Below are 24,183 nucleotides of genomic sequence, written 5' to 3' on the forward strand. Positions count from 1 at the left end.
TTACAATTGGGAGCATAATTTCAGTTGCTAAACCTCGGTTAATTGTTCTCTTAAAGATCGCCAGTGATGAAGCACCCACAACTTCTGAAGGCAAGCTTTGGTTGATCGTTCTGTCAGAAAATTTCTCCTTACTTCTAAGTTGCTTCTCTCCTTGATTAGTTTCCATCCGTTGCTTCTTGTCCTGCCCTCAGGTGCTTTGGAGAACAGCTTTTCCCTCTTCTTTGTGGCAGCCCCTGAGATATTGGAAGACTGCTATCATGTCACCTCTAGTCCTTCTCTTCATCAAACTAGACATACCCAGTTCCTGCAACCGCTCTTCTTATGTTTTAGCCTCCAGTCCCCTAATCATCTTTGTTGCTCTTCTCTGCACTCTTTCTGGAGTCTCCATATCTTTTTTACAATATGGTGACCAAAACTGGATGCTGTACAGGTAGCCCTCAACTTAAAATCACAATTGAGCCCAACATTTCTGTTGTTAAGTGAGACATTTGTTAAGTGAGTTTTGACCCATTTTACGACCTTCCTTGCCACTGTTGTTCAGTGAATCACTGCCGTTGATAAATTGGTTACCCGCTTGTTAAGTAAATCTGGCTTCCCTGTTGACTTTGTCAGGAGGTCACAAAAAGGAATCACATGACCTTGGGACACCGCAATGGTCCTGAGTATGGACCAGTGGTAGGTTTCAAAATTTTTTACTACCGATTCTGTGGGCGTGGCATGGCTTGGTGGGCGTGGCAGGGGAAGGATACTGTAAAATCTCCATCCCTCCCCAATCCAGGGGAAGGTTACTGCAAAATCCCCATTTTCTCCCGATCAGCTGGGATTTGGGAGGCAAGAGAATAGATGGGGGCGGGGCGAGTCAGAATTTTAGATGTGAGTTGTTTATTTATTTATTTATTTTATTGGATTTATATACCGCCCTACTCCCGAAGGACTCAGGACGGTGAACAGCCACAGAATAAAACACATAAATACAAAAATTTTAAATAGAATAAAAATGAATTAAATAATTTGGCTGAGACAATTTAAAATACCCAATAATTTAAAAACAAATTAAGATTTACATTTAAAAGAGGAGAAGATTTAGGCCAGGATTTGCCAAATGTCTATGGAGATTCTCAATCATCCAGGTCATGGTTGTCCCAAAGGTGCTTTTTTGAAGAGGCAACTTCAAAGAAAAACAAGAAAGTCCAGTTGCCTCTTGAAAGAAGCACCTTTGGGACATGTGGTTTGGCAAACACCTGAATTCTGATCCTGTGATTGTAGGAACACTGCAATGGTCATGTGCAGGGATCTGCTGTAAGTCACTTTTTTCAGGGATGTAATTTGAGTACTAGCCCAGATTGTTGTGATCCACCAGCAGCTTGAGGACGCTGGGGAGGAACATGGGCCAGTCCTGGAGTCTGGGGAAGGCTCGATCGAGGGCTCTGCATCGGAGGCAGAGATGGGGCCAGGGCCATCTGGGAGTTATGTGCAGACTCCGGAGCCTCCGGAGTCGGACATCAGAGAGGCAGGGGAACAGGGGGAGCCTGTTCCTAGTGCGCGCATGCACAGAGCTGCCAGAAGGCAAGGACAGTTTAAACAAAAGGGACGACTCGGGAGTAAGGCTTGGGGATGATTGATCCCTCCCATAAGACATAAAGGAAGAGCAAAGGCACGTGGGCCTTTGCAAGAAGCAACTTTGTGGATGGTGTCGGTTTGTACTTTGAAGCTCCGTTTTTGACTCTGTGTTTCCATGTGGCCTTGCCAAGGTAATTGCCAATTAGGTCTTTGGCAGCGTGTCAAAGAAGATAAAGGTGGATGTTTACCAGCCTTATCCGAAGGTCTGTGGCAGACTTCTGTTGGACTATTTATAAACTCTTGGTGATTCAGCACCTGCTGTGAATGAAAGGAATTCACAGCCGTTAAAATTAAAAAAAAAAAAAAAGAAGAGTTTTCGGGACTAATTGTGTGCTTTTTACTATATTAGGAAGCCTAGGTTCTGACACAGATGTTCAAGTTAGAACCAGAGGCCCTTTCCTTTCAGCACGGAAAATGTAGTTTTTCTTTAACAAAAGCTCTAATGGCACATCCAAGAGAGAAACTGTTTTCTTTCCAGCTGTTCAAAGTGCTCCTGACATAGCAGAAAAACGGGAAGGAAGGAAGTTCATTTGCTATCAAAGCACCAAACTGAAATCCGTCAAATCTAGTTCGCACCATCTTAGAAGTCCCAGACGGGTATTTAACAGATTAACAGAGTTGGAAGGGACCTTGTAGGTCATCTAGTCCAAGCAGGAGACCCTACACCAGAGGTCTTCAAACTTGTCAGCTTTAAGATTTGTGGACTTCAACTCCCAGAATTCTCCAGCCAGCTGCCAAGTTTAAAAACCTCTGCCCTACACCATTTCTGAAGATGGCAGTCCAGTCTTCCAGGATTCACAAGTCCTTCAGCTTTTGCTTCCTTCTCTATCAAAGTTTCTGCCCAAGGATGTCGAGATGGTAGACGATAATTCGCCCAAAGAAATCCGAGCTGTTTTGAAAAGTAATTTTAAGTTTATCCAGTGGTTCTGCTTCAAATGGGAAACTGTAGAGGAAGTAGGAGTTAAGGAACTGATGATGTGAATAGAAATAGAAATAGAATAGAAATACAATCCCCATAATAAACACAACTGGGGATGAAGATCCTTTATGGAGGGGTTACACGATGTACCTAAAATTATTTCTTATGACAGCAATGCATCTTTATAACGTGCACAGAAATAGCAATAGCACTTACGACTTATATACTGCTTCATAGTGCTTTACAGCCCTCTTTTACGGAGTCAGCATCTTGCCCCCAACAATCTGAGTCCTCATTTTACTGACCTCGGAAGAATGGAAGTCTGAGTCAATCTTGAGCCGGTGAGGATCAAACTGCTGGCAGTGAGCAGAGTCAGCCTGCAATACGAAGGCTAAGGCTTAGCAATACTAAGGCTAAGGCTTAATCTACTGAAGAACTTATCCGTAGGGCAGGGAGGAACATTCACAACATGGGGAAACTAGCATGTAGATAAAAAAGGTTGTGGGAACACAGGGAAAGATGCCAGAAGAACAAAATAGGAAACAAATCAGCAATCACCCCAGAAAATCCTGCATATGAGCCTCAGTGGTGCAGTGGTCAGAGTGCAGTACTGCAGGCTACTTCTGCTGACTGCTGACTGCTGGCTGCTTGCAACTTGGCAGTTCGAATCCCACCAGGCTCAAGGTTGACTCAGCCTTCCATCCTTCCGAGGTCGGTAAAATGAGGGGCCAAATTGTTGGGGACAATAGGCTGACTCTGTAAACTGCTTAGAGAGGGATGTAAAGCACAGTGAAGCGGTATATAAATCTTAAATGCTATTGCTCCACACATTTTGTTATTTTGGTTCTTGGCGTTCTGAATTAGTTGGTAAAGGATATCTGGAGAGAATTGTTATCTTCAGGGTAGACTTCAGCAACAGTGGAGAGATTTTCTCCTTTCCGGCCACCTTTGGAAATTTGAATGCAGAAAAACAAGATGTGCAGTTGTAAAAATATTTGGGAAGTGTTTTTCACTGGTATTATCAGGCACCCCTCATTTCACAATGAAAAGAATTTGGAAAAGAAAAACACCGAGGAAGAGACAGTACTGATAGTCCTCAACTTACAACTGGTTGTTTAGCATAACAATAACAGAGTTGGAAGGGGCCTTGGAGGTCTTCTAGTCCAACCCCCTGCTTAGGCAGGAAATCCTACACCACTTCAGACAAATGGTTGCCCAATCTCTTCTTAAAAACTTCCAGTGTTGGAGCATTCACAACTTCTGGAGGCAAGTTGTTCCACTGATTAATAGTTCTAACTGTCAGGAAATGTGACCATAATGTGATCAAAGACTGGCATGACTGTAGGCCGAGATGCATGGAACGCTGTGATCTTCCCACAGAAGTGGTACCTATTTATCTACTCGCATTTGCATGCTTTCAAACTGCTAGGAGCTGGGGCAAGTAATAAGAGCTAACCCGTTGCGCAGCGCTCAGGTCTCAAATCCGGGCCCTTCGCTTTGCAGCCTAACACCATCACATTAAATTTATTTATTTATTTATTTTATTCAGTTTGTATACCGCCCTTCTCCTAGTGGACTCAGGGCAGTGCACAGCCAGAATTAAAACACATACCAATACAAAATTTAATTTTTTTAAAATTTTGCCTGGCTGACGGCACCCTGAGGAGTCCCTCTCTATGGGAGCGTACTGGTCGGTGGGAGGCTATCGGCGGCAGAAGGCGGTCCTGCAAATACCCAGGTCATATGGTATGGCAAATACCCATATTTAAATGCACTTAAATATGTAAAATACATAACACAAATTGTGTTAAATACATTTAAATATGTAAAACACACACAGAGACCTCTGTCAGGTAGAAAAAAACTGAGCAGTGACATATATTTTTAACTGTGGGTGAGGTGTTTACCTTGTAGAATGCATTTTCGGCTTGCAAAGCCCCCCTGGAACTGAATCTGAATTTGAGATGCCAGGACAGTCTGAGGAAATTCCATTGTCAGCCACTGGATGGCACCCTAATACAGTAAAAACAGGACATCACCAGTTTAAGAGAAATTCAAACATAGAAAAATACAGAAGGGCAGATATTATTAAAAGGAAAGGTTCCTGTCCATGTTTTCTTCCTCTCTTCCTTCCTCACACAGATCTCTCTCTCTCTCTCTCACACACACACACACACGAAATGGCAGCTGCACCAGCCTAATTCAGTGTTGGTAACCTTTAAAGTGTGTGGACTCTTATAATAAATTCCCCAATTTGGGCCAGTCACTCACTAATCTAATAAACTAGCTGGATACCCATGCTCTGCTAGGAAACTATGTGATCGGGCTTGATAAATCAACACTTACAGCTTGAAAATTAATGAGTAGGTACCATTGGCCTCTCCTCTCCCCTTCTCTCCCTCAGCCTTTCCCCACAGAAGCCTCTCCTCTCCTCTTCCCTTCTCTCCCTCAGTCTAACTCCTTAGCATCAGAGCATGTTAATAATAATATAAGAAATACTAATGATCTGATGGTCATTTCAAAAAATCCTTTCTTAGTGGAGAGAAGATACCTATTGATGAAGAAATTATTAAGAAAATGTTGGATTGTGCTGAAATGAGTAAACTGACATTTGAAATAAGAGAACAGGAAAATAAACAATATTATTTGATATGGGATTTATTTTATCAATGGATAGATAATAAAACATGGAAATGAAATATGATATATGAAATGAAATTAAGATAAAATGTGTAAAAATTTGTTTTTTTCTTAGTGGAAAAGAAACATGTGTCATATATTGATATATTGATATCTTGAAGAGTTTGTGAGCACGAAAAGATTTTAATCGACCGAAAAACTGTCTGTAATTGTTTGAAAGGATGATGCTTTTATGTTGTTTTTTTGTTTGAAAAATAAAAGAAACTAATTCAAAAAATCCTTTCTTAGCGAGCACCTAGAAGCCAAGAGGAACATACATGCCAAATTTCAAGTTTGTAGGCTTTACGGTTCTGGAGATTTCGCGATAATGCGCAAGTGGTATTTCACTTTTATCTATATGGATAAACAAACTTTGGTCTAGCTCGCAAATGAATTGTAAGGTTCCCAAGAAGTGTGGGTAAATGCTCCAGGCAAAAGTAGGATGTTACTTATAAGACTTCACCTGGTCTGAGTTCCAACTAGTTTCCTCATTTCCATCAAACATGTACTTCTTTCCAAATTGCTTCACCTCTCGGTTGAGGACGGAGCTCACCCTAAGAATGCAGAAAATAAAAAGGAAGAATGAAGGAGAGTTTCTTGTCCAGATTTCAACGCAAAGCAAACTGGTAACAGAGAAATGCTGCACTTTTAATTACAGAGTAATAGAATTGGAAGGGAACTTGGAGATCCTCTAGTCCAAGGGTCCCCAACGTTTTGGTCCTCAGGGACCACTAAATTCATAATTTTAAATCTCGCGGACCACTAATACGATCTGCCTAATGACTGGCTAGGTGGGCGTGGCTAGGTAATCATGTGACTGGGTGGGCATGGCCAACTTGATGTCACTCACATCGAGGGGCACCTCGCCGGCCTCTACTCACCGCCCCTCCCAGCCACTCCTCACCTGCCCTCCCAGGCTCCTTAGGGCCCCAGCAGGAAGCAGTTGTTGGAGCTAAGCAGCAACCTCGAGAAAGAGCTGGCAAAACAGCTGGATCAGTTCAAATTGGATCTGACTGAGAAGAAGACTCAGCAGAAGCACCTCACTGAGGACTAGGAGCATAGGCTTTCCAAGCAGAGGGAAGACCTGAGGGAGTGAAGGCCAGGTACCAGCGCCTGGAGGCTCAGCGGGCTGAGATGGTCAGCCAGTTCCAGGCCATGATGCAGTCCCACTGGAACAAGGCCCTCCAGCTCTTCACCACCAGTGGCGCTTCCCTCCAGCCTTCGCCCAAAGCCCCACACCAGGAGGCTGAAGCAGACCCCAGGTCAGAATTTCTGCCCCCCTCTGACCCACACAAAAAGACCCCAAAGGGGGAGACTCTGTGCAGCAACACAAACGTTCATTGCACGTATCCAGCCCAGGGGCTGTAGTTTTGAGGACCCCTGATTTAGTGCAATATAAAAAATGCAAATAATTTTTCTGCGGATCATCAAAATTTTCTCACGGACCACCAGTGGTCCACGGACCACCCGTTGGTGACCGCTGCTCTAGTCCAACCCCCTGCTCGAGTAGGAGATCCTATACCCGTGATGGCAAACCTATGGCATGCACGAGAGCCATCACCAGAGCTCAGCTCCACTGCATATGCCTGTGCGTGCCTTCTGCCAGCCAGCTGATTTTCGGAATGCGCAGGGAGTGGGGGCATGCGGGAGACGTGGGCACATGCGCAGGGGTCGCAGGCAAATGCACAGGGGGTGGGGGCGCACATGCATGCATGGATGGGGGAGCGTGGAGGGGGGGAAAAGCACTGCGTGTGTTCTGGAAGTGCGGAAAGAGGTCCGTTTCTGGCCTCCGGAGGGCCTCTGGAGCCCAGGGGAAGCCGTTTTTCCCCTCCCAGAGGCTCAAGGAAAGCCTCCGGAGCCTGGGGAGGGCGAAAAGCCCCCACCCCACCCCAGCCGTGGTGCAGGTTGCTAAAATTTTTGAATCCCACCCCTCACACGCATGCGCGGGGAGGCCAAGGGGGCACATGGGATGTCATGTGTGCATGCATGGGGGTGGGGGGTCGTGTGTGCATGCATGGGGGTGTACATTGCATTATGGGTGCTGACACGCACATGCGCTGTCACATGTGCACACGTGTGCTTTTGGCACACGAAGAGAAAAAGGTTAGCCATCACTTTCCTATACCATTTCAGACAAACGATTGTCCAATCTCTGCCAGTTGCAGCCCTTTCTGGACCGGGATGCCTTGCGCACGGTCACTCACGCCCTTGTCACCTCCCGGCTGGACTATTGTAATGCTCTCTACATGGGGCTCCCCTTGAAGAGCACTCGTAGGCTCCAACTGGTCCAGAATGCGGCTGCGCGGGTGGTTATGGGCGCAAACCATTATGCCCACGTGACACCCCTCCTGCGCGAGCTGCACTGGCTCCCAGTGATCTTCCGGGTGTGATTCAAGGTGTTGGTTACCACCTTTAAAGTGCTCCATGGCATAGGACCCGGGTACCTTCGAGACCGACTTTTGCCACCAATAGCCTCCCACCGGCCAGTCCGCTCCAACAGAGAGGGTCTCCTCAGGGTGCCATCGGCCAAATTATGTCGGCTGGCGACACCCAAGGGGAGGGCCTTCTCTGTGGGAGAACCTGCCCTGTGTAATGAACTGCCCCCGGAAATGCGTAAGATCTCTGACCTCCGGGTATTTCGCTGTGTCCTCAAGACCCTGCTGTTCCGCCAAGCCGGGCTATCAATATAATGATTTTTAAATTGGGTTTTAAATTTTGGGGTTTTAAATCTGAGCTGAAATTATGTAATAATTTTAATTATTTTTTAACTGATGTTTGTCTTTGTGTTTTTAATAGGCTGTACACCGCCCTGAATCCTTTGGGAGAAGGGCGGTATAGAAAGAAAGAAAGAAAGAAAGAAAGAAAGAAAGAAAGAAAGAAAGAAAGAAAGAAAGAAAGAAAGAAAGAAAGAAAGAAAGAAAGAAAGAAAGAAAGAAAGAAAGAAAGAAAGAAAGAAAGAAAGAAAGAAAGAAAGAAAGAAATTGATTGATTGACTGATTGAAAACCGCCAGCGATGGAGCATCCACAACTTCTGGAGGCAAGCCATTTCACTGATTAATTGTTCCGAGAGGAAATTTCTCCATACAGATAGTCCTTGACTTACAACAGTTTATTTAGTGACCGTTTGAAGTTACAATGGCACCAAAAAAAGTGACTTATGACCATTTTTGCACACTTATGATTGCTGCAGCATAGTCACGTGATCAGATGCTTGGTAACTGATTCTTATTTAATGACAGTTGCAGTGTCCCGGGGTCACGTGATCACCTTTTACGCCCGTCTGAGGCGTAAAAGTCAATGGGGAAGCCAGATTGACTTAACAACCATGTTACTTAACAAATGCAGCACGAAAGGTTGTAAAATGAGGCAAAACTCACTTAACAACTGTCTCGCTTAGCAACAGGATTTTTGGGCTCAATTGTGGTTGTAAATCAAGGACTACCTGTCATTCGAGGTTGGATCTCTCTTTGATAAGATTCCATCTGTTGTTTTTAGTCCCTTTCAAAAACCGAAGATCCAAAGATACACTTACCTGCTTATAGTTTCAGAGCAAATCAGGGAAGACGCAGCCATGTTTGCTGCTTCTGGTCAGATAAAACACAACAGAAGTGACTTGATGCCAAATGGAAAAGTGCGTGTGCACATTTGTATGTTCTTCCAATGACTGTAGTCTATTTTATTAAAGAAGAATCAGAACAGGATGAATTAAGAACCAGTCTTATCAGATCATTCTTAGAACTAACACATATTTAGATATTCAGCACTGTAGAGCAAACTCAAGGCCCACGGGGTGCTTAAATCTGCCTGCAGGCCCAACCTGGAAATACCAAAGAACCGGCCCACAAGGCCCCCACACGGCCCGTTTTTGGCCTCCCCAGCCTCCAGCATCACTGTCAGCCAAAAACGGGCCATGCAGAGGCCTCGCGAGGTCTCTGCATGGCCCGTTTTTGGCTGGCAGAAGGATGCTGGAGGCCGGGGAGGCTGAAAACGGGCCTCGTGGGGCCTCCGTGTGGCCCATTTTTGGCCAGCAGAGTGCTGCTGGAGCCCAGAGAGGCCAAAAACGGGCCGTGTGAGGGCCTCACGCCCCCCCCCGTGCCCCGTTTTTGGCTGGAACGGTGCTGCAGGGGCATCCATCCCGTATGCCTCCCTCCGCAGGCCCACGGAGAACTATAATGCTGATCCAGCCCTCAAAGAAATCCAGTCTGACACCCCTGCTGTAGAGCAATGTTTCTCAATCTTGACGATGAGGGGAATTCATTGGAGTCGAAGTCCACTCATCTTCAAGTTGAGAAACATGGCTCTGGACCAGGGCTGCCAAACTCACAGCCCGCGGGCCGGATACGTCACACAATGGCCACGGCCACGCCCGGTTTAGAAACGGGGGAAAAATGACAACGTGAATTTGATACCCCCTGCTCTAGACTACTTATATAGCTCCCATCTATTCTGGCCTTCTAAATTAAGTCCATATCCTACCTGTCATACCATGAATCTACAAAGACCGTCTCCACATTTGAACTGACTATGGTTTATTTATTGACTTTTAACTTTGTCAGCTGCCCAGAGTTGTAGTGAGACAACCTAGGCGGATCAAAATAAATCAACATACAAATAAAATTGCACTCAAATGGAAAAACACAATTAAGCGAACAATGGTTTTAAGGCAGAAACTGGACTAGGGGTGAGTTATTATGGTGTAAGTAGTAAGTAGTAAGTAAGGAGCCTGAGTGGCGTAGGAGGCTAATGCCTCCTACTAAGGCAGCATTTAACATCCAGCTGCCTGCAATTACTGCGAGTTCAATTCTCACCAGGCTCAAGGTCGACTCAGCCTTCCATCCTTTCTAAGGTGGGTAAAATGAGGACCCAGATTGTGGGGGCAATAAGCTGACTTTGTATAAATATACAAAAGTATGAAGGCTATTGCTTAACGCATTGTAAGCCGCCCTGAGTCTCTGGAGAAGGGCAGCATATAAAAATAAATAAATAAATAATTTTTTAAAAAAGTATTAGAACCATAGGGACTCTTTAAACACGGTCACTCATGCCCTCGTCACTTCCCGCCTGGAGTACTGCAATGCTCTCTACATGGAGTTCCCCTTGAGGAGCACCCGGAGGCTCCAACTGGCGCAGAGTGCGGCCGCATGGGTGGTTATGGGAGCGACGTGGCGCTCCCATGTAACACCTCTCCTGCACGAGCTGCACTGGCTCCCGGTGGTCTTCCAGGTGCGCTTCAAGGTTTTGGTTACCACCTTTAGAGCGCTCCATGGCTTAGGGCCTAGTTATTTATGGGACCGCCTGCTGCCGCAAACAGCCTCCCACCGGCCGGTACGCTCTCACAGAGAGGGACTCCTCAGGGTGCCGTCGGCCAAACAATGTTGGCTGGTGGCCCCCAGGGGTAGAGCCTTCTCTGTGCAGGGACCTACTATCTGGAACGAGCTCCCCCCGGAGATACGGAGGATCCCGCATCTACGCACCTTCCGCCGCGCTCTTAAAACCTTTTTATTTCACCAGGCTGGCCTGGCCTAACCTTTCCCATTCTTTTTTTAATGTAAATTTTAATATAAATTTTAATTTGTTCTTAACCTGGGGTTTTAAATTTGTCTTGGACTAAATTGATTTAATTCGATTTTACTTCTGTTCTTAATTTTTGTATTTTACATGTTTTATTCTGTTCCTGTTCACCGCCCTGAGTCCTTCGGGAGTAGGGCGGTATACAAATTAAATAAAATGAAATGAAATGAAAATGAAAATAGTTTAAACATGTTGACTTCTTTTAAGTTTTAACAGCAAATCCTCAGTGAGTTTAAACCTATAACTGGATGTGTATTCAAGCAATGGAGGATTATTCAGGTCTGTGTGAATTAAGCAGATTTTAGTTTTAGATTTGATTTGAATAATTGTCGTTTTGTAGATAAAAGTATTGACTGTCGTTGTAGACCTGTGTGATCTAGTGATTAAGGCACGAGGATAGAAACTGGGAGATTGGGAGTTGTAGTCTTGCTTTAGGCATGAAAGCTGACTGGGTGAGACTTTAGACCAGTCACTCTCCGCCCAATCCACCTCACAGCGTTGTTGTTGCGGGGAAAATAGGAGGAGGAAAGAATATTAGGTACATAGGCTGCCTTGAGTTTTTGTAAAAATAATAAACGCAAGACATAAGTAAATAAATACATGAATAAAATTAATTGAAGCCATTAGAGAGCAATAGAAAGAAGGATCCATGCTGGGCTCACTGAAGGAGGAACTATTCAAAATATAGTACAAACAGACCTATCAACAATAAAAATAAAAACAATTGGATTTTATCTGTAGAATTATACGGTTTTTATTTTAACTGCTGGCTTCCCCACTTTCTCTCCGTTCTAATTTTTTTAAAGTCAACCTACTTAAAGGTTATTTTGCAACACAACGTGTCCTAGAATGTTGTTAAAGTAATCCAAAGAGTATTTTAATTAAAGTAATTAAAAAAAAGAGTCAAGTTCCAGAGATATACCACAGCGTCTCACATGTGGTTATAGTCTATTGAATTAAATCACAAGAATCCTGGTAAGCTCTAAACCATGGTTTACACAGCTGCAGTAGCTGCTCTTATACAACACTCTTAACGCCAACATCAAACTAACCACATTGTGGATTAGTAGTAATTAGTAATTCAGGCTGTTCATTTTACTATAATTTCTGTCCCCCATTTATCTGAACTTCAGTTCCCAGAATTCTCCAACTAGCACAAACAAGTCTGTGCTAAGAATTCTGGGAATTGAAGTCCACACATCTGCCTAGAACAGTGTTTCTCAGCCTTGGAAGCTGGAAGATGGGTGGACTTCAACTCCCAGAATCCCCCAGCCAACGTTGCTGGCTGGGGGACTCTGGGAGTTGAAGTCCACCCATCTTCAAGCTACCAAGGTTGAGAAACACTGGCCTAGAATGTCTAGGCAGAGAAAGGCTTATTTTAAATCTCTGTGTGATTTATGAAGCCATCCTCCAATTATATTTAGTCTTACAATTAAGCCACAGTTAAAAACATTAGCTTTTAATTAGGCTTTAAACTGAATTAACATTTTAATTAAAACATTAACACTTTAATGGCTAAACAGCTATAAACATTAGGTCTTAACATTACTATCAATAGATTCTGTCCTGTTCTGTCACAATCTTTACCAAATTTTACTCTCAGGAAATCTTTTCCCCCCGCCCCCCTGCCAAGCTCTGTTTCCCAGGAGGCCTGCTTTAATTTACTTAAATAGTTTCTAAGCTATGTATGAAGATAAAAATCGTCCTATTACAGGTAGTCCTGAACTTACGACCAAAACTGAACTCAAAATATACATTGTTAGGTGAGAAATTTGTTAAGTAAGTTTTGCCCCGTTTTATGGCTTTTCTCACATTTGTTAAGGGAACCACTGCAGTCGTTAAATTAGTAATACGGTTGTTAAGTGAATATGGCTTCCCTCTTGACTTTGCTTGTCAGAAGTTCGCAAAAGGGGATCACATGACCCTGGGACACTGCGACCGTCATAAGTGTGAGTCAGTTGTCAAGCATCCAAATGTAAATCACGAGACCATGGGAATGCAGCAACGGTTATAAGTAATTTTTTTCAGTGCTGTTGTAACTTCCAACGGTCACTAAATGAACTGCTGTAAGTCGAGGACTTCCTGTATTCAGAGGAATGCCAGCTGCTTACAATGCAATGCAGGTGGTCCTCGACTTACAGCAGTTCATTTAGTGATGGCTCAAAGTTAGAACATCACTGAAAACAGTGACTTTTGCTTTTGACAAGCAAAGTCAAGAGGGAAGCCAGATTCACTTAACAACCGTGTTACTAATTTAACGACTGCAGTGGTTCACTTAACAAATGAAGTTGTAGCAGGAAGTCGTAAAATGGGGCAAAACTCACTTAACAGTTTTCTCACTTAACAACATAAATTTTGGGCTCAATTGTGGTTGTTATTTGAGGACTACCTGTACCCAGACCTTTTCCCTTTTGTGTGTGAGCTCTGACCAGGAATATAATCCCTAAATCGATGTTTTTCAAGCTTGGCAACTTTAAGCAGTGTGGACTTCAACTCCCAGAATTCAGCAGGGCTGGCTGGGGAATTCTGGGAATTGAAGTCCCGTCCTCTTAAAGTCGCTAAGCTTGAAAAACACTGCTCTAGATTTAATCTTTCCCCCCCTCTTTCCAGCATGGGTATTTATTATTATTATTATTATTATTATTATTATTATTATTATTATTATTATTATTATTAATTTTATTTCTATACCGCCCTTCTCCCGGAGGACTCAGGGCGGTGTACAGCCTGATTAAAAGCACAAAGACAGACAAAATTTAAAATTATTAAATGATAGGCTCAATTTAAAACCCCAAATTTAAAATCCCATTTTTTAAAACCCAGTTAAAATCTTTACTTTGATAGCCCATTTAAACAACAGTTCTTTTGACTAAGCCAGTGTTTCTCAACCTTGGAAGCTTGAAGATGGGTGGACTTCAACTCCCAGAATCCCCCAGCCAGCGCTGCTGGCTGGGGGATTCTGGGAGTTGAAGTCCACCCATCTTCAAGCTTCCAAGGTTGAGAAACACTGGACCACTAAGCAATTGCATGCACAAAAGGCAGAAGAGCAGTGGCCAGGGAAAACGTTGGCAACCGGCTTTTCCTACTGACCTGCAAACTTTGCAAAGAGGAGCAGGCTCCGAAAACTCCCTTTCTCTCTCTCTCTCTCTATTTCTTATTCTCTCCCATCCAGGCAGTAGAAAAAAGCCATAGAAGCAGGAACAGAAGCAAAGAGCAGGAGAAATTCGCCTCGTGTGCCACTCACACTTCCGGTTTCCTGCAGCCCTGGAAAATCTTAAAGAGACACGACCGAAAAGACCTGTGCAAAATAAATAAATAAATAAATCAAATTGTAATCCAAAATTGTAGGTTTGCGTCACGCCTCGTCGTCCACTAGGTGGCGGTAGCAGCTCAGCGGAGAGAAAATCATGACAGGATATTTAAAACGGAGTTTTTAACAGATTAACAGAGTTGGAAGGGACCTTGTAGGTCATCTAGTCCAACCCCCTCCTCCCCCCTTTAAACCAAGCAGGAGACCTTACACCATTTCTGACAGAGGGCAGTCTGGTCTCTTCTTTGGCAGAAGTAACAACCCTGCAAAATTGCAGAATAAATTTCCAGGAGGTTTCAGGAAAAGGTCAACCATGTTAGGTGGAGAGATTCCTTTTTTTTTTTTTTTTTTTGCAAAATGAGAAAAATTATACAGAGGAACAGTAACAGTCCAGGTAGTCCTCAACTTATGACCATGATTAGACAGGGTAGTTCAAGAAGCAATGGGTGGAAACTAATCAGGGAGAGAAGCAACTTAGAACTAAGGAGAAATTTCCTGACAGAACAATTAATCAGTGGAACAACTTGCCTCCAGAAGTTGTGAATGCTCCAACGCTGGAAGTTTTTAAGAAGATGTTGGATAACCATTTGTCAGAAGTGGTGTAGGGTTTCCTGCCTAAGCAGGGGGTTGGACTAGATTTTCATTTTCATTTTATTAAATTTGTATACCGCCCTACTCCCGAAGGACTCAGAGCGGTGAACAGGCACAAAATAAAACACATAAATACAAAAGTTAAAAAACATGATTAAAACCCAATTAAATAATTTTTGCCCGAGACAATTAAAACTCCCAATAATTTAAAACAAATTAAAATTTCAATTTAAAAATTTAAAAGAAGGGGAGAAAATTAGGCCAGGCCGGCCTGCTGGAATGTCTTCAAAGCACGGCGGAAAGTGCGCAGATCCGGGATCCTCCGTATCTCCGGGGGGAGCTCGTTCCAGATAGTAGGTGCCCCCACAGAGAAGGCCCTCCCCCTAGGGGCCGCCAGTCGACATTGTTTGGCTGACAGCACCTGGAGGAGCCCCTCTCTATGAGAGTGTACTGGCCGGTGGGAGGCTGTTTGTGGTAGTAGGCAGTCCCGTAAGTAGCCAGGTCCAGGAGATCCCTTCCAACTCTGTTATTCTATTCTATTAAACCCCAAAGTTTTGTTGCTAAGTGAGACATTTGTTAAGTGACCTTTGCCTCACGTTACAACCTTTCATGCCACAGTTGTTAAGTGAAATCACTGCAGGTGTTAAGTTAGTAACCCGGTTGTTCGGTGAATCTGGCTTCCCCGTTGACTTTGCTTGTCAGAAGGTTGTAAAAGGGGATCCCATGATCCCAAGACGTGTCATAAATATGAGTCAGTTGCCAAAAGCATCTGAATTCTGATCACGTGATCATGGAGATGCTGCAACAGTCGTAAGTGGGGAAAGCTGTCATAGCTCACTTTTTTGATTATCCTGATTGCTTATTTGTACCCTATGACTATCATTAAGTGTTGTACCTTATGATTCTTGATGAATGTATCTTTTATGTACATTGAGAGTGTATGCACCAAGACAAATTCCTTGTGTGTCCAATCACACTTGGCCAATAAAGAATCCTATCCTATCCTATCCTATCCTATTTTCTATTCTATTCTATTCTATTCTATTCTATTCTATTCTATTCTATTCTATTCTATTCTATTCTATTCTATTCTATTCTATTCTTTTCTATCCTATCCTATCCTATCCTATCCTATCCTATCCTATCCTATCCTATATTCTATTCTATTCTATTCTATTCTATTCTATTCTATTCTATTCTATTCTATTCTATTCTATTCTATTCTATTCTATTCTATTTTTCAGGGCCGTTGAACAGTCACTAAGTCGAGGACTACCTGTATATATAATAAATAATAACTATCATTATATACTACTTGAATAACTTTTATCTAGCCAGAAGCTATTCTTCGGTCTCTTTTAAGCAGCCTCATCCAATGGTACTTCTGACTCATATCTGGTTTGTGTACAAACTCCCGTTCCAAAATTGCTTTTTACAAGCACGATTGTCAGGTCAGGGATCCTCCCGTCGTACACCTGCGTATTTAATTCCTGCTTCCTTCGTGGAGAAATTGCATTTGCAAAATTGCACGCTGTGAGTTTTGCAGCCCGTTGTACCAAAGGCAGGAGGGGCTGTTTTGAATGCGTATTTCAAGCCTGCAGGTTTGATAAGCGTTCCCTTCTGCCTTTTCAACCGAGCAATTAAAATAAAAAGGGGGGGGGCAAAAATGAGGCTACGGAATTGAACCTTGGGGCACCTCCACTCCGGTCCCCTCTCCGGTTTGATGAAAAATTGCTGAAGAGCACCACTCGGATGCCATTTTCAAACAAGCTCTGGGCCTCCTTAATTGTCATGCCATCCAACCCCACTTGCAAATTGAACTCCGTCGTATCTGAAAAGAGCCACATTATTCCATTTCGTGCTCAAGTACTTCTCATTAGAAAATTCACAACATGAACGCAGGATGTATCTTTTCTATTTATTTTTTTAAAAAAATATGCCCTTCTGGACCAAATAATCCCCTTGTGTCTCCACTCAGAAATGGCTCATCTTTCTCTCTCCGGAAATTAGCTTTGTGACTTTCCTAAATCCTAAATTGACTTAGAGGGAAGGGAGTGCGAATCCCACGTTTTGGGGAGATTCTGAGTCGAGGTAAGGAGGCCTTGCTTTTTGTGACGTGGAAAAGCTTCCTTGCAGACATTTATTTATTTTATTTATCAAGCAAATGTATACATGTCTATTAACATGTATTAATACTTTAAGTTTATATTTGTAGAGCAAATCTGCACATTACTATTAATATGTACCGTGTTTCCCCAAAAATAAGACCCTGTCCTATATTTTTTTTGAACCCCAAAATAAGCGCTTGGCCTTATTTTCAGGGAGGTCTTATTATTTTGGGGCGCGTGGAACAAGACGGGGCTCCTCCTGCCGTCTTACCGGATTTCCAGCTCTGTCTCCCTAACCCTAACCAGAGGAAATGGCGGGGACCAGCTGTGCATGCATTTAAATATTTTTGGGGAGGGCTTATTTTCCGGGGGGGGCTTATTTTAGCACATGCACTCAAAAGCCCGATTGGGCTTATTATGAGGGGATGTCTTATTTTAGGGGAAACAGGGTATTAATATCTTAAATGTATATTTAAAGGTGTTGGTCACCACCTTTAAAGCGCTCCATGGCATAGGACCCGAGTACCTTCGAGACCGATTTCTGCCACAAACAGCCTCCCACTGGCCAGTCCGCTCCCACAGAGAGGGTCTCCTCAGGATGCCATCTGCCAAGTTCTGTCGGCTGGTGACACCCAGGGGGAGGGCCTTCTCTGTGGGAGCCCCTGCCCCGTGTATTTCGCTGTGCCCTCAAGACCCTGCTGTTCCGCCAAGCCGGGCTATCAATTTAATGATTTTTAAATTGGGTTTTAAATTTTTGGGGTTTTAAATTTCAGCCGAATTATGTAATAATTTTAATTATTTTTAACTGATGTTTGTCTTTGTGTTTTTTAATAGGCTGTACACCGCCCTGAGTCCTTCGGGAGAAGGGCGGTATAGAAATAAATTTATTTATTTATTTATTGAGCAAATTTGCATATTAAGATGTTTTAATATTTTAAATTTATATTTATTTAGCAAATTTATATATCTGTATAGAGATCAGGCTGGTTCCCTCTTTGCAGCTCTTTTAGAAACTTTGAAGACTAAGCTGTTTCAGAGGCTGGAATGGAATGGACTAGAATAGAAAAAATAGGATACGATAGGATAGGATAGGATAGGATAGGACAGGACAGGACAGGACAGGACAGGACAGGACAGGACAGGACAGGACAGGACAGAACAGAACAGAACAGAATAAGAGAGTTGGAAGGGATCTTGTAGATCATCTAGTCCAGTGGAGAGTTTCACTTACCTTTGCTACGGGTTTGGCCGAACTGGGGCAAACCCGTAGCAAACCCACCACTGACCTAGTCCAACCTCCTGCTCAAGCAGGAGACCATACCCCAGGGGTGTCAAACTCGATTTCATTGAGGGCTGCATCAGGGTTGTGTTTGACCTCAGGGGTGGCCAGGCGTGGCCAGAGTGGGCATGGCCAGCTTGACATCACTCATCTCGGGGGCGCCTATGGCGCCCTGAGCACTCTGCCAGCAAAAACGGGCTCCCAAGCTCTGTTTCCGGCTGCGACAGCCTCCTGAAGCCCTCTGCCGGTGAAAATGGAGCTCGGGAGAGCCACATATGGCCCTCCCAAGCTCCGTTTTTGACTGCGATGGCCTCCTGCAACCCTCTGCCAGTGGAAACAGAGCTCGGGAGAGCCACACACAGCCCTCCTGAGCTCCATTTTTGGTGGCAGAGGCACTGTGGTCCGGTCCTTTGCTGTTTCCAGGGTGACCCCGCTGGCCAGATCTAAGCACCCCGTGGGCCAGATCCAGTCCGCGTGCCTTGCCCTACACCATTTCTGACAGATGGCAGTCCAGTCTTTTCATGAAAGCTTCCAGTGATGAAGCTCCCACAACTTCTGAAGGCAACTTCTGTTCCATGGGTTGATTGTTCTCACTGTCGGCTTTTCCCTTGACTGATACTGCCATCTTATTAATACTTTTTTTTTTAAAAAAAAAAACTTATTTTATATAATCTGATATATATATTTATATAGATAGTTATACAGATAATCCTCCACTTGCGACTGTAATGGAACCTGCCTGTTACAGTCATAAATCATGATGGTTATCAAGTTACCAGACCAATTTCACATCCATTTTTGTGGTCGTCACTAAGCAAATCTACTCTTTGCAATGGAACATCTTTGCTGAAAAATGGGAGTAAATACTGGGTTTTGGAAAAAAAAGTCATAAATTGCGGTCAAGTGAATGCAGGACTCTGCAAATGGCCATAAACACGGGGTCACAGTTGAGTGCCTGAAATGAAATGAAATGATCACGTAACTTTGAAACCAAGTCATAAGTAGCCATGGAGAGGTCTGTTGTAGTTTCAAATGGTTGCTAAGTAATTGTAAGTCAAGAACTACCCGTGCAAGTACACGTAAAAATAATATTCAAGTTACAACCATAATTGAGCCCAAAATTTCTCTTGGAATTCGTTGTTGGAATATATTTTTATGGAACAACTACAGCAGCATTCAGCCAGTAGATGGCAGTGTATACAAGTTTGGATCTATGGTATATTCTCTATGCTCTTTTGTTCTAAGTAGAGTTTCCTGTTACAGTTAAAATAGTTGAGCAGTAAAGCACATGGTGACTGTACTCTTTGTTTGCTCTGCGATGCTATATATAAACAGAATTTCTAACTATTTCTGTTATTAAGCAAGGCAGTTGTCAAGTGAGTTTTGCCCCATTCATGACCTTTTTTTGCCACATTTAAGTGAATCGCTGCAGTTATTAAGTGAATCATGAGGTTGTTAAGCGAATCTGGTTTGCCCCATTTGGGCCAGTCACCAGGAGACTGTGAGTTCTAGTCCCACCGTAGGCACAAAAGCCAACTGGGTGACTTTGGGCCGGTCACCAGAAGATTGTGAGTTCTAGTCCTGCCTTAGGCATGAAAGCCAACTGGTTGATTTTGGGCCATTCCGTTTCTCTCTGTCCCCAGCCCTAGAAAGGAGGCAATGGCAAACCACTTTTGAAAATCCTTGCCAAGAAAACTGTAGAGATTTGCCCAAATAGTTGCCAGGAGCCAACACTAATTCAAAGACACAAAATCCCACGCACACCTACACACAAATCCACAACCGATTCTGCCGGTCACCACTGATGCGTGTTTAGTTCTTGGCTCAGCTAAACTGACGTAGCTCAAAGCGGACAAAACCACCTAACTTCCAATGGAGAGGCTGCATTTTCAGAGTGTCTGCATGTGACAGGCATGTGGCCAAACGGTGACTGACAGGACAACTGTGACTCCCACCCACACCTTCCTTTGCAACAGCCAGAGATCTTACTGCCAACTTTAAGTAGCCCTCGCATCATAGCGTCAAATGCTTCAGCAGGTCCTTCCTGAAAAACAAGCAGTAAAAAAAGATGTTAAACGTCAAAAATTTAATTTAATTTATCGCATTTCTATGCCGCCCAACTCCCAAGGGACTCTGGGCGGCTTACAACAAAAATAATGCAAACATTATTAAAAAACATTGCGAAAATTATTAAAAAACATTTATAAAACATTTAAAAACATTAAAAGCCCATGCACACCATTCATGGCCGGATCTCGCAAGATTGCGACAGCGAGATCAACGGCCCCAGGCCTGCCGGAAGAGCCAGGTCTTCACCGCTTTCCGGAAGGCCAATAGGGTGGGGATGGTCCAGATCTCAGGAGGTAACTGGTTCCAGAGAGCTGGGGCAGCCACAGAGAAGGCTCTCCCCCGCGGGGCCCCCAGCCGGCATTGTTTAGCTGACGGGACCCGGAGGAGACCAACTCTGTGGGATCTTACTGGTCGGTGGGAGCTATGCGGTAGAAGGCAGTCTCGAAGATAGCCTGGCCCTGAGCCATGTAGGGCTTTAAAGGTAATAACCAACACCTTGAATTGTGCCCGGAGACCAATAGGAAGCCAGTGCAGCTCGCGGAGAATTGGTGTAATGTGGGTGTAACTAGGCGCACCCACGACAGCTCACGCGGCTGCATTCTGGACCAACTGTAGTCTCCGAACACTTTTCAAGGGTAGCCCCATGTAGAGCGTGTTGCAATAATCTAACTGTGAGGTGACAAGGGCATGAGTGACTGTGAGGAGAGCCTCCTGATCCAAGTAGGGTCGCAATTGGTACACCAGGCGAACCTGTGCAAAGGCCCCCCTAGCCACAGCTGTCAGATGTTGCTCTAATCTTAGCTGTGAATCTAGGAGGACACCCAAATTGCGAGCCCGTTTTGAGGGGGACAATTTCTCCCCCCCCCAGAACCAAGGATGGACAGTCGACATAGTCTTTAGGAGGCAATACCCACAGCCACTCGGTCTTGTCTGGGTTAAGTCTGAGCCAATGTAACGATTTTATTTTACTTTGCTGCGGTGACATGGAACAAGGGACCGAACACCGAACACTCTGACCCTCTGCAGTTGCAACCGTGTCCCTCTGTCACCATCAAGGCCTCTGCATTTTCTCTTTGCCCACTGAAAATACGGGAAAATACAATTTATTTTCCCCAGCTGCAAAAAGCTCGCCCTTGGCATCAAGTCTTTCTCCATCTGCGTGAAATGTTTTGTATACCCTTCATTTGCATTCTTCTTTTGCACTCCGTGTTGATATGCAACATAATCAATTTGCAAAACTCTAAAAAGATTAAAGAGAGTTCACAAAAAAAAAAAAAACCTGCTCTATTTACACACTCCTCAACACTTCCCTTCTGGGCTGGGAAGGAGGCTAATAAGGATGATGCTGGAAGAATTCTAACTCCCTCAATTCGAGAACCGTATTACAATTAGGAATACAATTAGTTCTCGATTTAGAAACGTTGCTTTAATGACCATTTGAAGTTACCGTGGCACTGAAAAAGGTTATTTATGACTGGTCCTCCTCACACTTACAACTGTCTCAGCATTCCCCATGGTCATGTGATCAAAATTTGGCCCCTTGGCTAATGACACATAGAGGTAGTCCTCGACTTACAACAGTTCATTTGGTGACCGTTCAAAGTTACAGCAGCACCGAAAAAAGTGACTTATGACCATTTTTCACACTTACGACCGTTGCAGCATCCCCATGGTCACGGGATTTACATGCAGATGCTTGACAATTGACTCACATTTATGACGGTTGCAGTGTCCTGGAGTCACGTGATTCCCCCTTTGTGACCTTTTGACAAACAAAGTCAATGGGGAAGCCAGATTCACTTAACAACCATGTTACTAATTTCAGAACTGCAGTGATTCACTTAACAAATGTGGTAAGAAAATGGGGAAAACTCCCTTAACAAATTTCTCACTTTAACAAGATACATTTTGGGCTCAATTGTGGTCGTACATTTGAACTCCTGTTGGGATAATCCTGCAATTTAAAATCTCCAACAGAAAAACGTATGCATCAGGGAATAAAAGCATGGTAGCTTCCATTACAATTTTTTTGCATCTTTTTTTTGAACGAAACCTGGAGCCCAAAAAAGGCAGTTACGGTGAACCTTCAGGGGAAATACCTGTTTCCTATGGAGAAGGACTCCAGGCCATTGCAAGGTTGCAAACTTTCAGCCTAAAATACCCATCGTTCATCCTTCCTGAATGATATTTGGCTGAATGGACCAATCAGAGGTGGGTTTCAGCAGGTTCTGACCAGTTCTAGAGAACCGGTAGCGGGAATTTTGAATAGTTCGGAGAACCGGTAGTAAAAATTCTGACTGGCCCCGCCCCCATCTATTCTCTGCCTCCCGAGTCCCAGCTGATTGGGAGGAAATGGGGATTTTGCATTAACCTTTCCCTGGAGTGGGGTGGGAATGGAGATTTTACAGTAACCTTCCCCTGCCATGCCCACCAAGACACGCTCACCAAGCCATGCCACGCCCACCAAGCCACACCCACAGAAGTAGTAAAAAATTTTTGAAATCCACCACTGGGACCAATGATCCATTCACTTATAGCAGCTTCCTGGGTTCCTCCCATTCTTTAACATACCACTTTCAGTTAAATAAAATGAAAAAGGAGAGATTGTCCAAATCCAGCAGGATCCATTGGAAATGGCCTTTCTCTCAGTGAGAGCAATCCACCCATGGAACAGAAGTTGCCTTTGGAAGTTGTGGGAACTTCATCACTTGAGACTTTCAAGAAGAGACTGAACTGCCATTTGTCAGAAATGGGGTAGGGATCTCTCTGCTGGCACGCGCACCGTCGTCCCAGGCCAGATCTCCGTGGCTTTTCTTTTGTGAGCTTCTATTTCCCTGCAAACGACAAAACAGAAATTCATAAAAGAAAAAGATCTTACCTCTTGCCGCACTGCCGGCATGCCCTGCCTCCCGCTGGCCTGCTGGTCTTCGGGTCTCTGCTGCACATGCGCGCATGTCCACGCATGCATGCATGCATGTCAGTGCATGCACACGTCCACATGTATCTGCGCACACACACGCCTTTCAATTTTGCCATACATACACCCGCAGTTTGGGCACATGCAGGGATGGGCTTCAAAAATTTTAGCAAGGGGTTCTCTGTCTGGTTGCTGGGTGGGTGTGGCCATGGTGGGCGTGGCCTAGTCAGCCTCCTGCACTACGGCGGGGGGGGGAGGGTTTTTTGACCTCCCTGGTCAAAAGGGAAAGGACTTCCCTTTCCTCGAGCCTCCAGGTGGGCAAAAATAGCCTCCCCAGGCTCCGGAGGCCCTCTGGAGGCCGGAAACGGACCCGTTTCCGGCCCATTTTTCACCATCCCTGGGCTTCCGCATGTGCCCTGCACTTACCTGCATCCAAAACAGGCTGCGTGGGGACTCCTGGGAAGGACGGGGTGGGGTGGGGTGGGGTGGGGTGGGCGGGGCCAGCCAGGAGTGGGATTTGGGGGTTCCCTGAACTGCACAGAATCTTAGCTAAAGGTTTTCCCGAACCCCCAGCAGGCCACCCCTGGGCACACGGTGTCTAAAAGGTTTGCCATCACTGGTGTAGGGTCTCCTGCTTGGGCGGGGGTTGGACTAGATGACCTACATTACAAGGTCCCTTCCAACTCTGTTAATCTGTAATCTAAAATCTCTCTACCGTAAAGGGCTATTTCTTCAAAGAACGCTGCCTTTTCTTCCCTGTCTTTAATAGTGGTAATTAAAGATGGGGGTTTTTTGCTTGCGTGTCTGTCGTTCTTCATTGTCTGTGTTGGCTTGACCCCCATTGAAAACAGCTTTCTCCATCGGCAAGTAGGACAGTGGCAAACAGGAAGAAAAATGACGGTGTAACACAACGGGGTAAGAATCTGCCGAGCATAAATCAAAAATAAAATTGAAAACGGATGGGTTTTTTTTCCCCCTCATTGTTCATATTCAATCATCTGGCAACTTTCACAGACAGCTCAGATAAATTAAAATTCCCCCTTATTGTATTGAAACATGAGCTTTTTTTTATTTTTTGGCATCTTTTTGACTGAATCTTGCAGCTTCTTGCTTTTCTCT

General features: G+C 44.3%; 1 protein-coding gene across 1 annotated transcript; it reads right to left on the reverse strand.

The window, feature by feature from the left end:
* Positions 1-1,933: 1,933 nt before the first annotated feature.
* On the reverse strand, positions 1,934-14,048 carry NR2C2AP (nuclear receptor 2C2 associated protein). The gene is made up of 6 exons (XM_034442515.3): positions 13,880-14,048; positions 8,751-8,889; positions 5,682-5,772; positions 4,447-4,552; positions 3,418-3,485; positions 1,934-2,565 (listed from the first exon to the last, which is right to left on the reverse strand). Exons 2-6 carry the CDS (start codon positions 8,789-8,791, stop codon positions 2,449-2,451), a joined length of 423 nt encoding a protein of 140 aa, XP_034298406.2. The 5' UTR covers positions 8,792-8,889; positions 13,880-14,048; the 3' UTR covers positions 1,934-2,448.
* Positions 14,049-24,183: the final 10,135 nt, after the last annotated feature.

Source organism: Pantherophis guttatus, chromosome 1 (genome assembly GCF_059756535.1).
Source record: "Pantherophis guttatus breed Tessera chromosome 1, ASM5975653v1, whole genome shotgun sequence".
In the NCBI taxonomy this organism is placed as follows: domain Eukaryota; kingdom Metazoa; phylum Chordata; class Lepidosauria; order Squamata; family Colubridae; genus Pantherophis; species Pantherophis guttatus.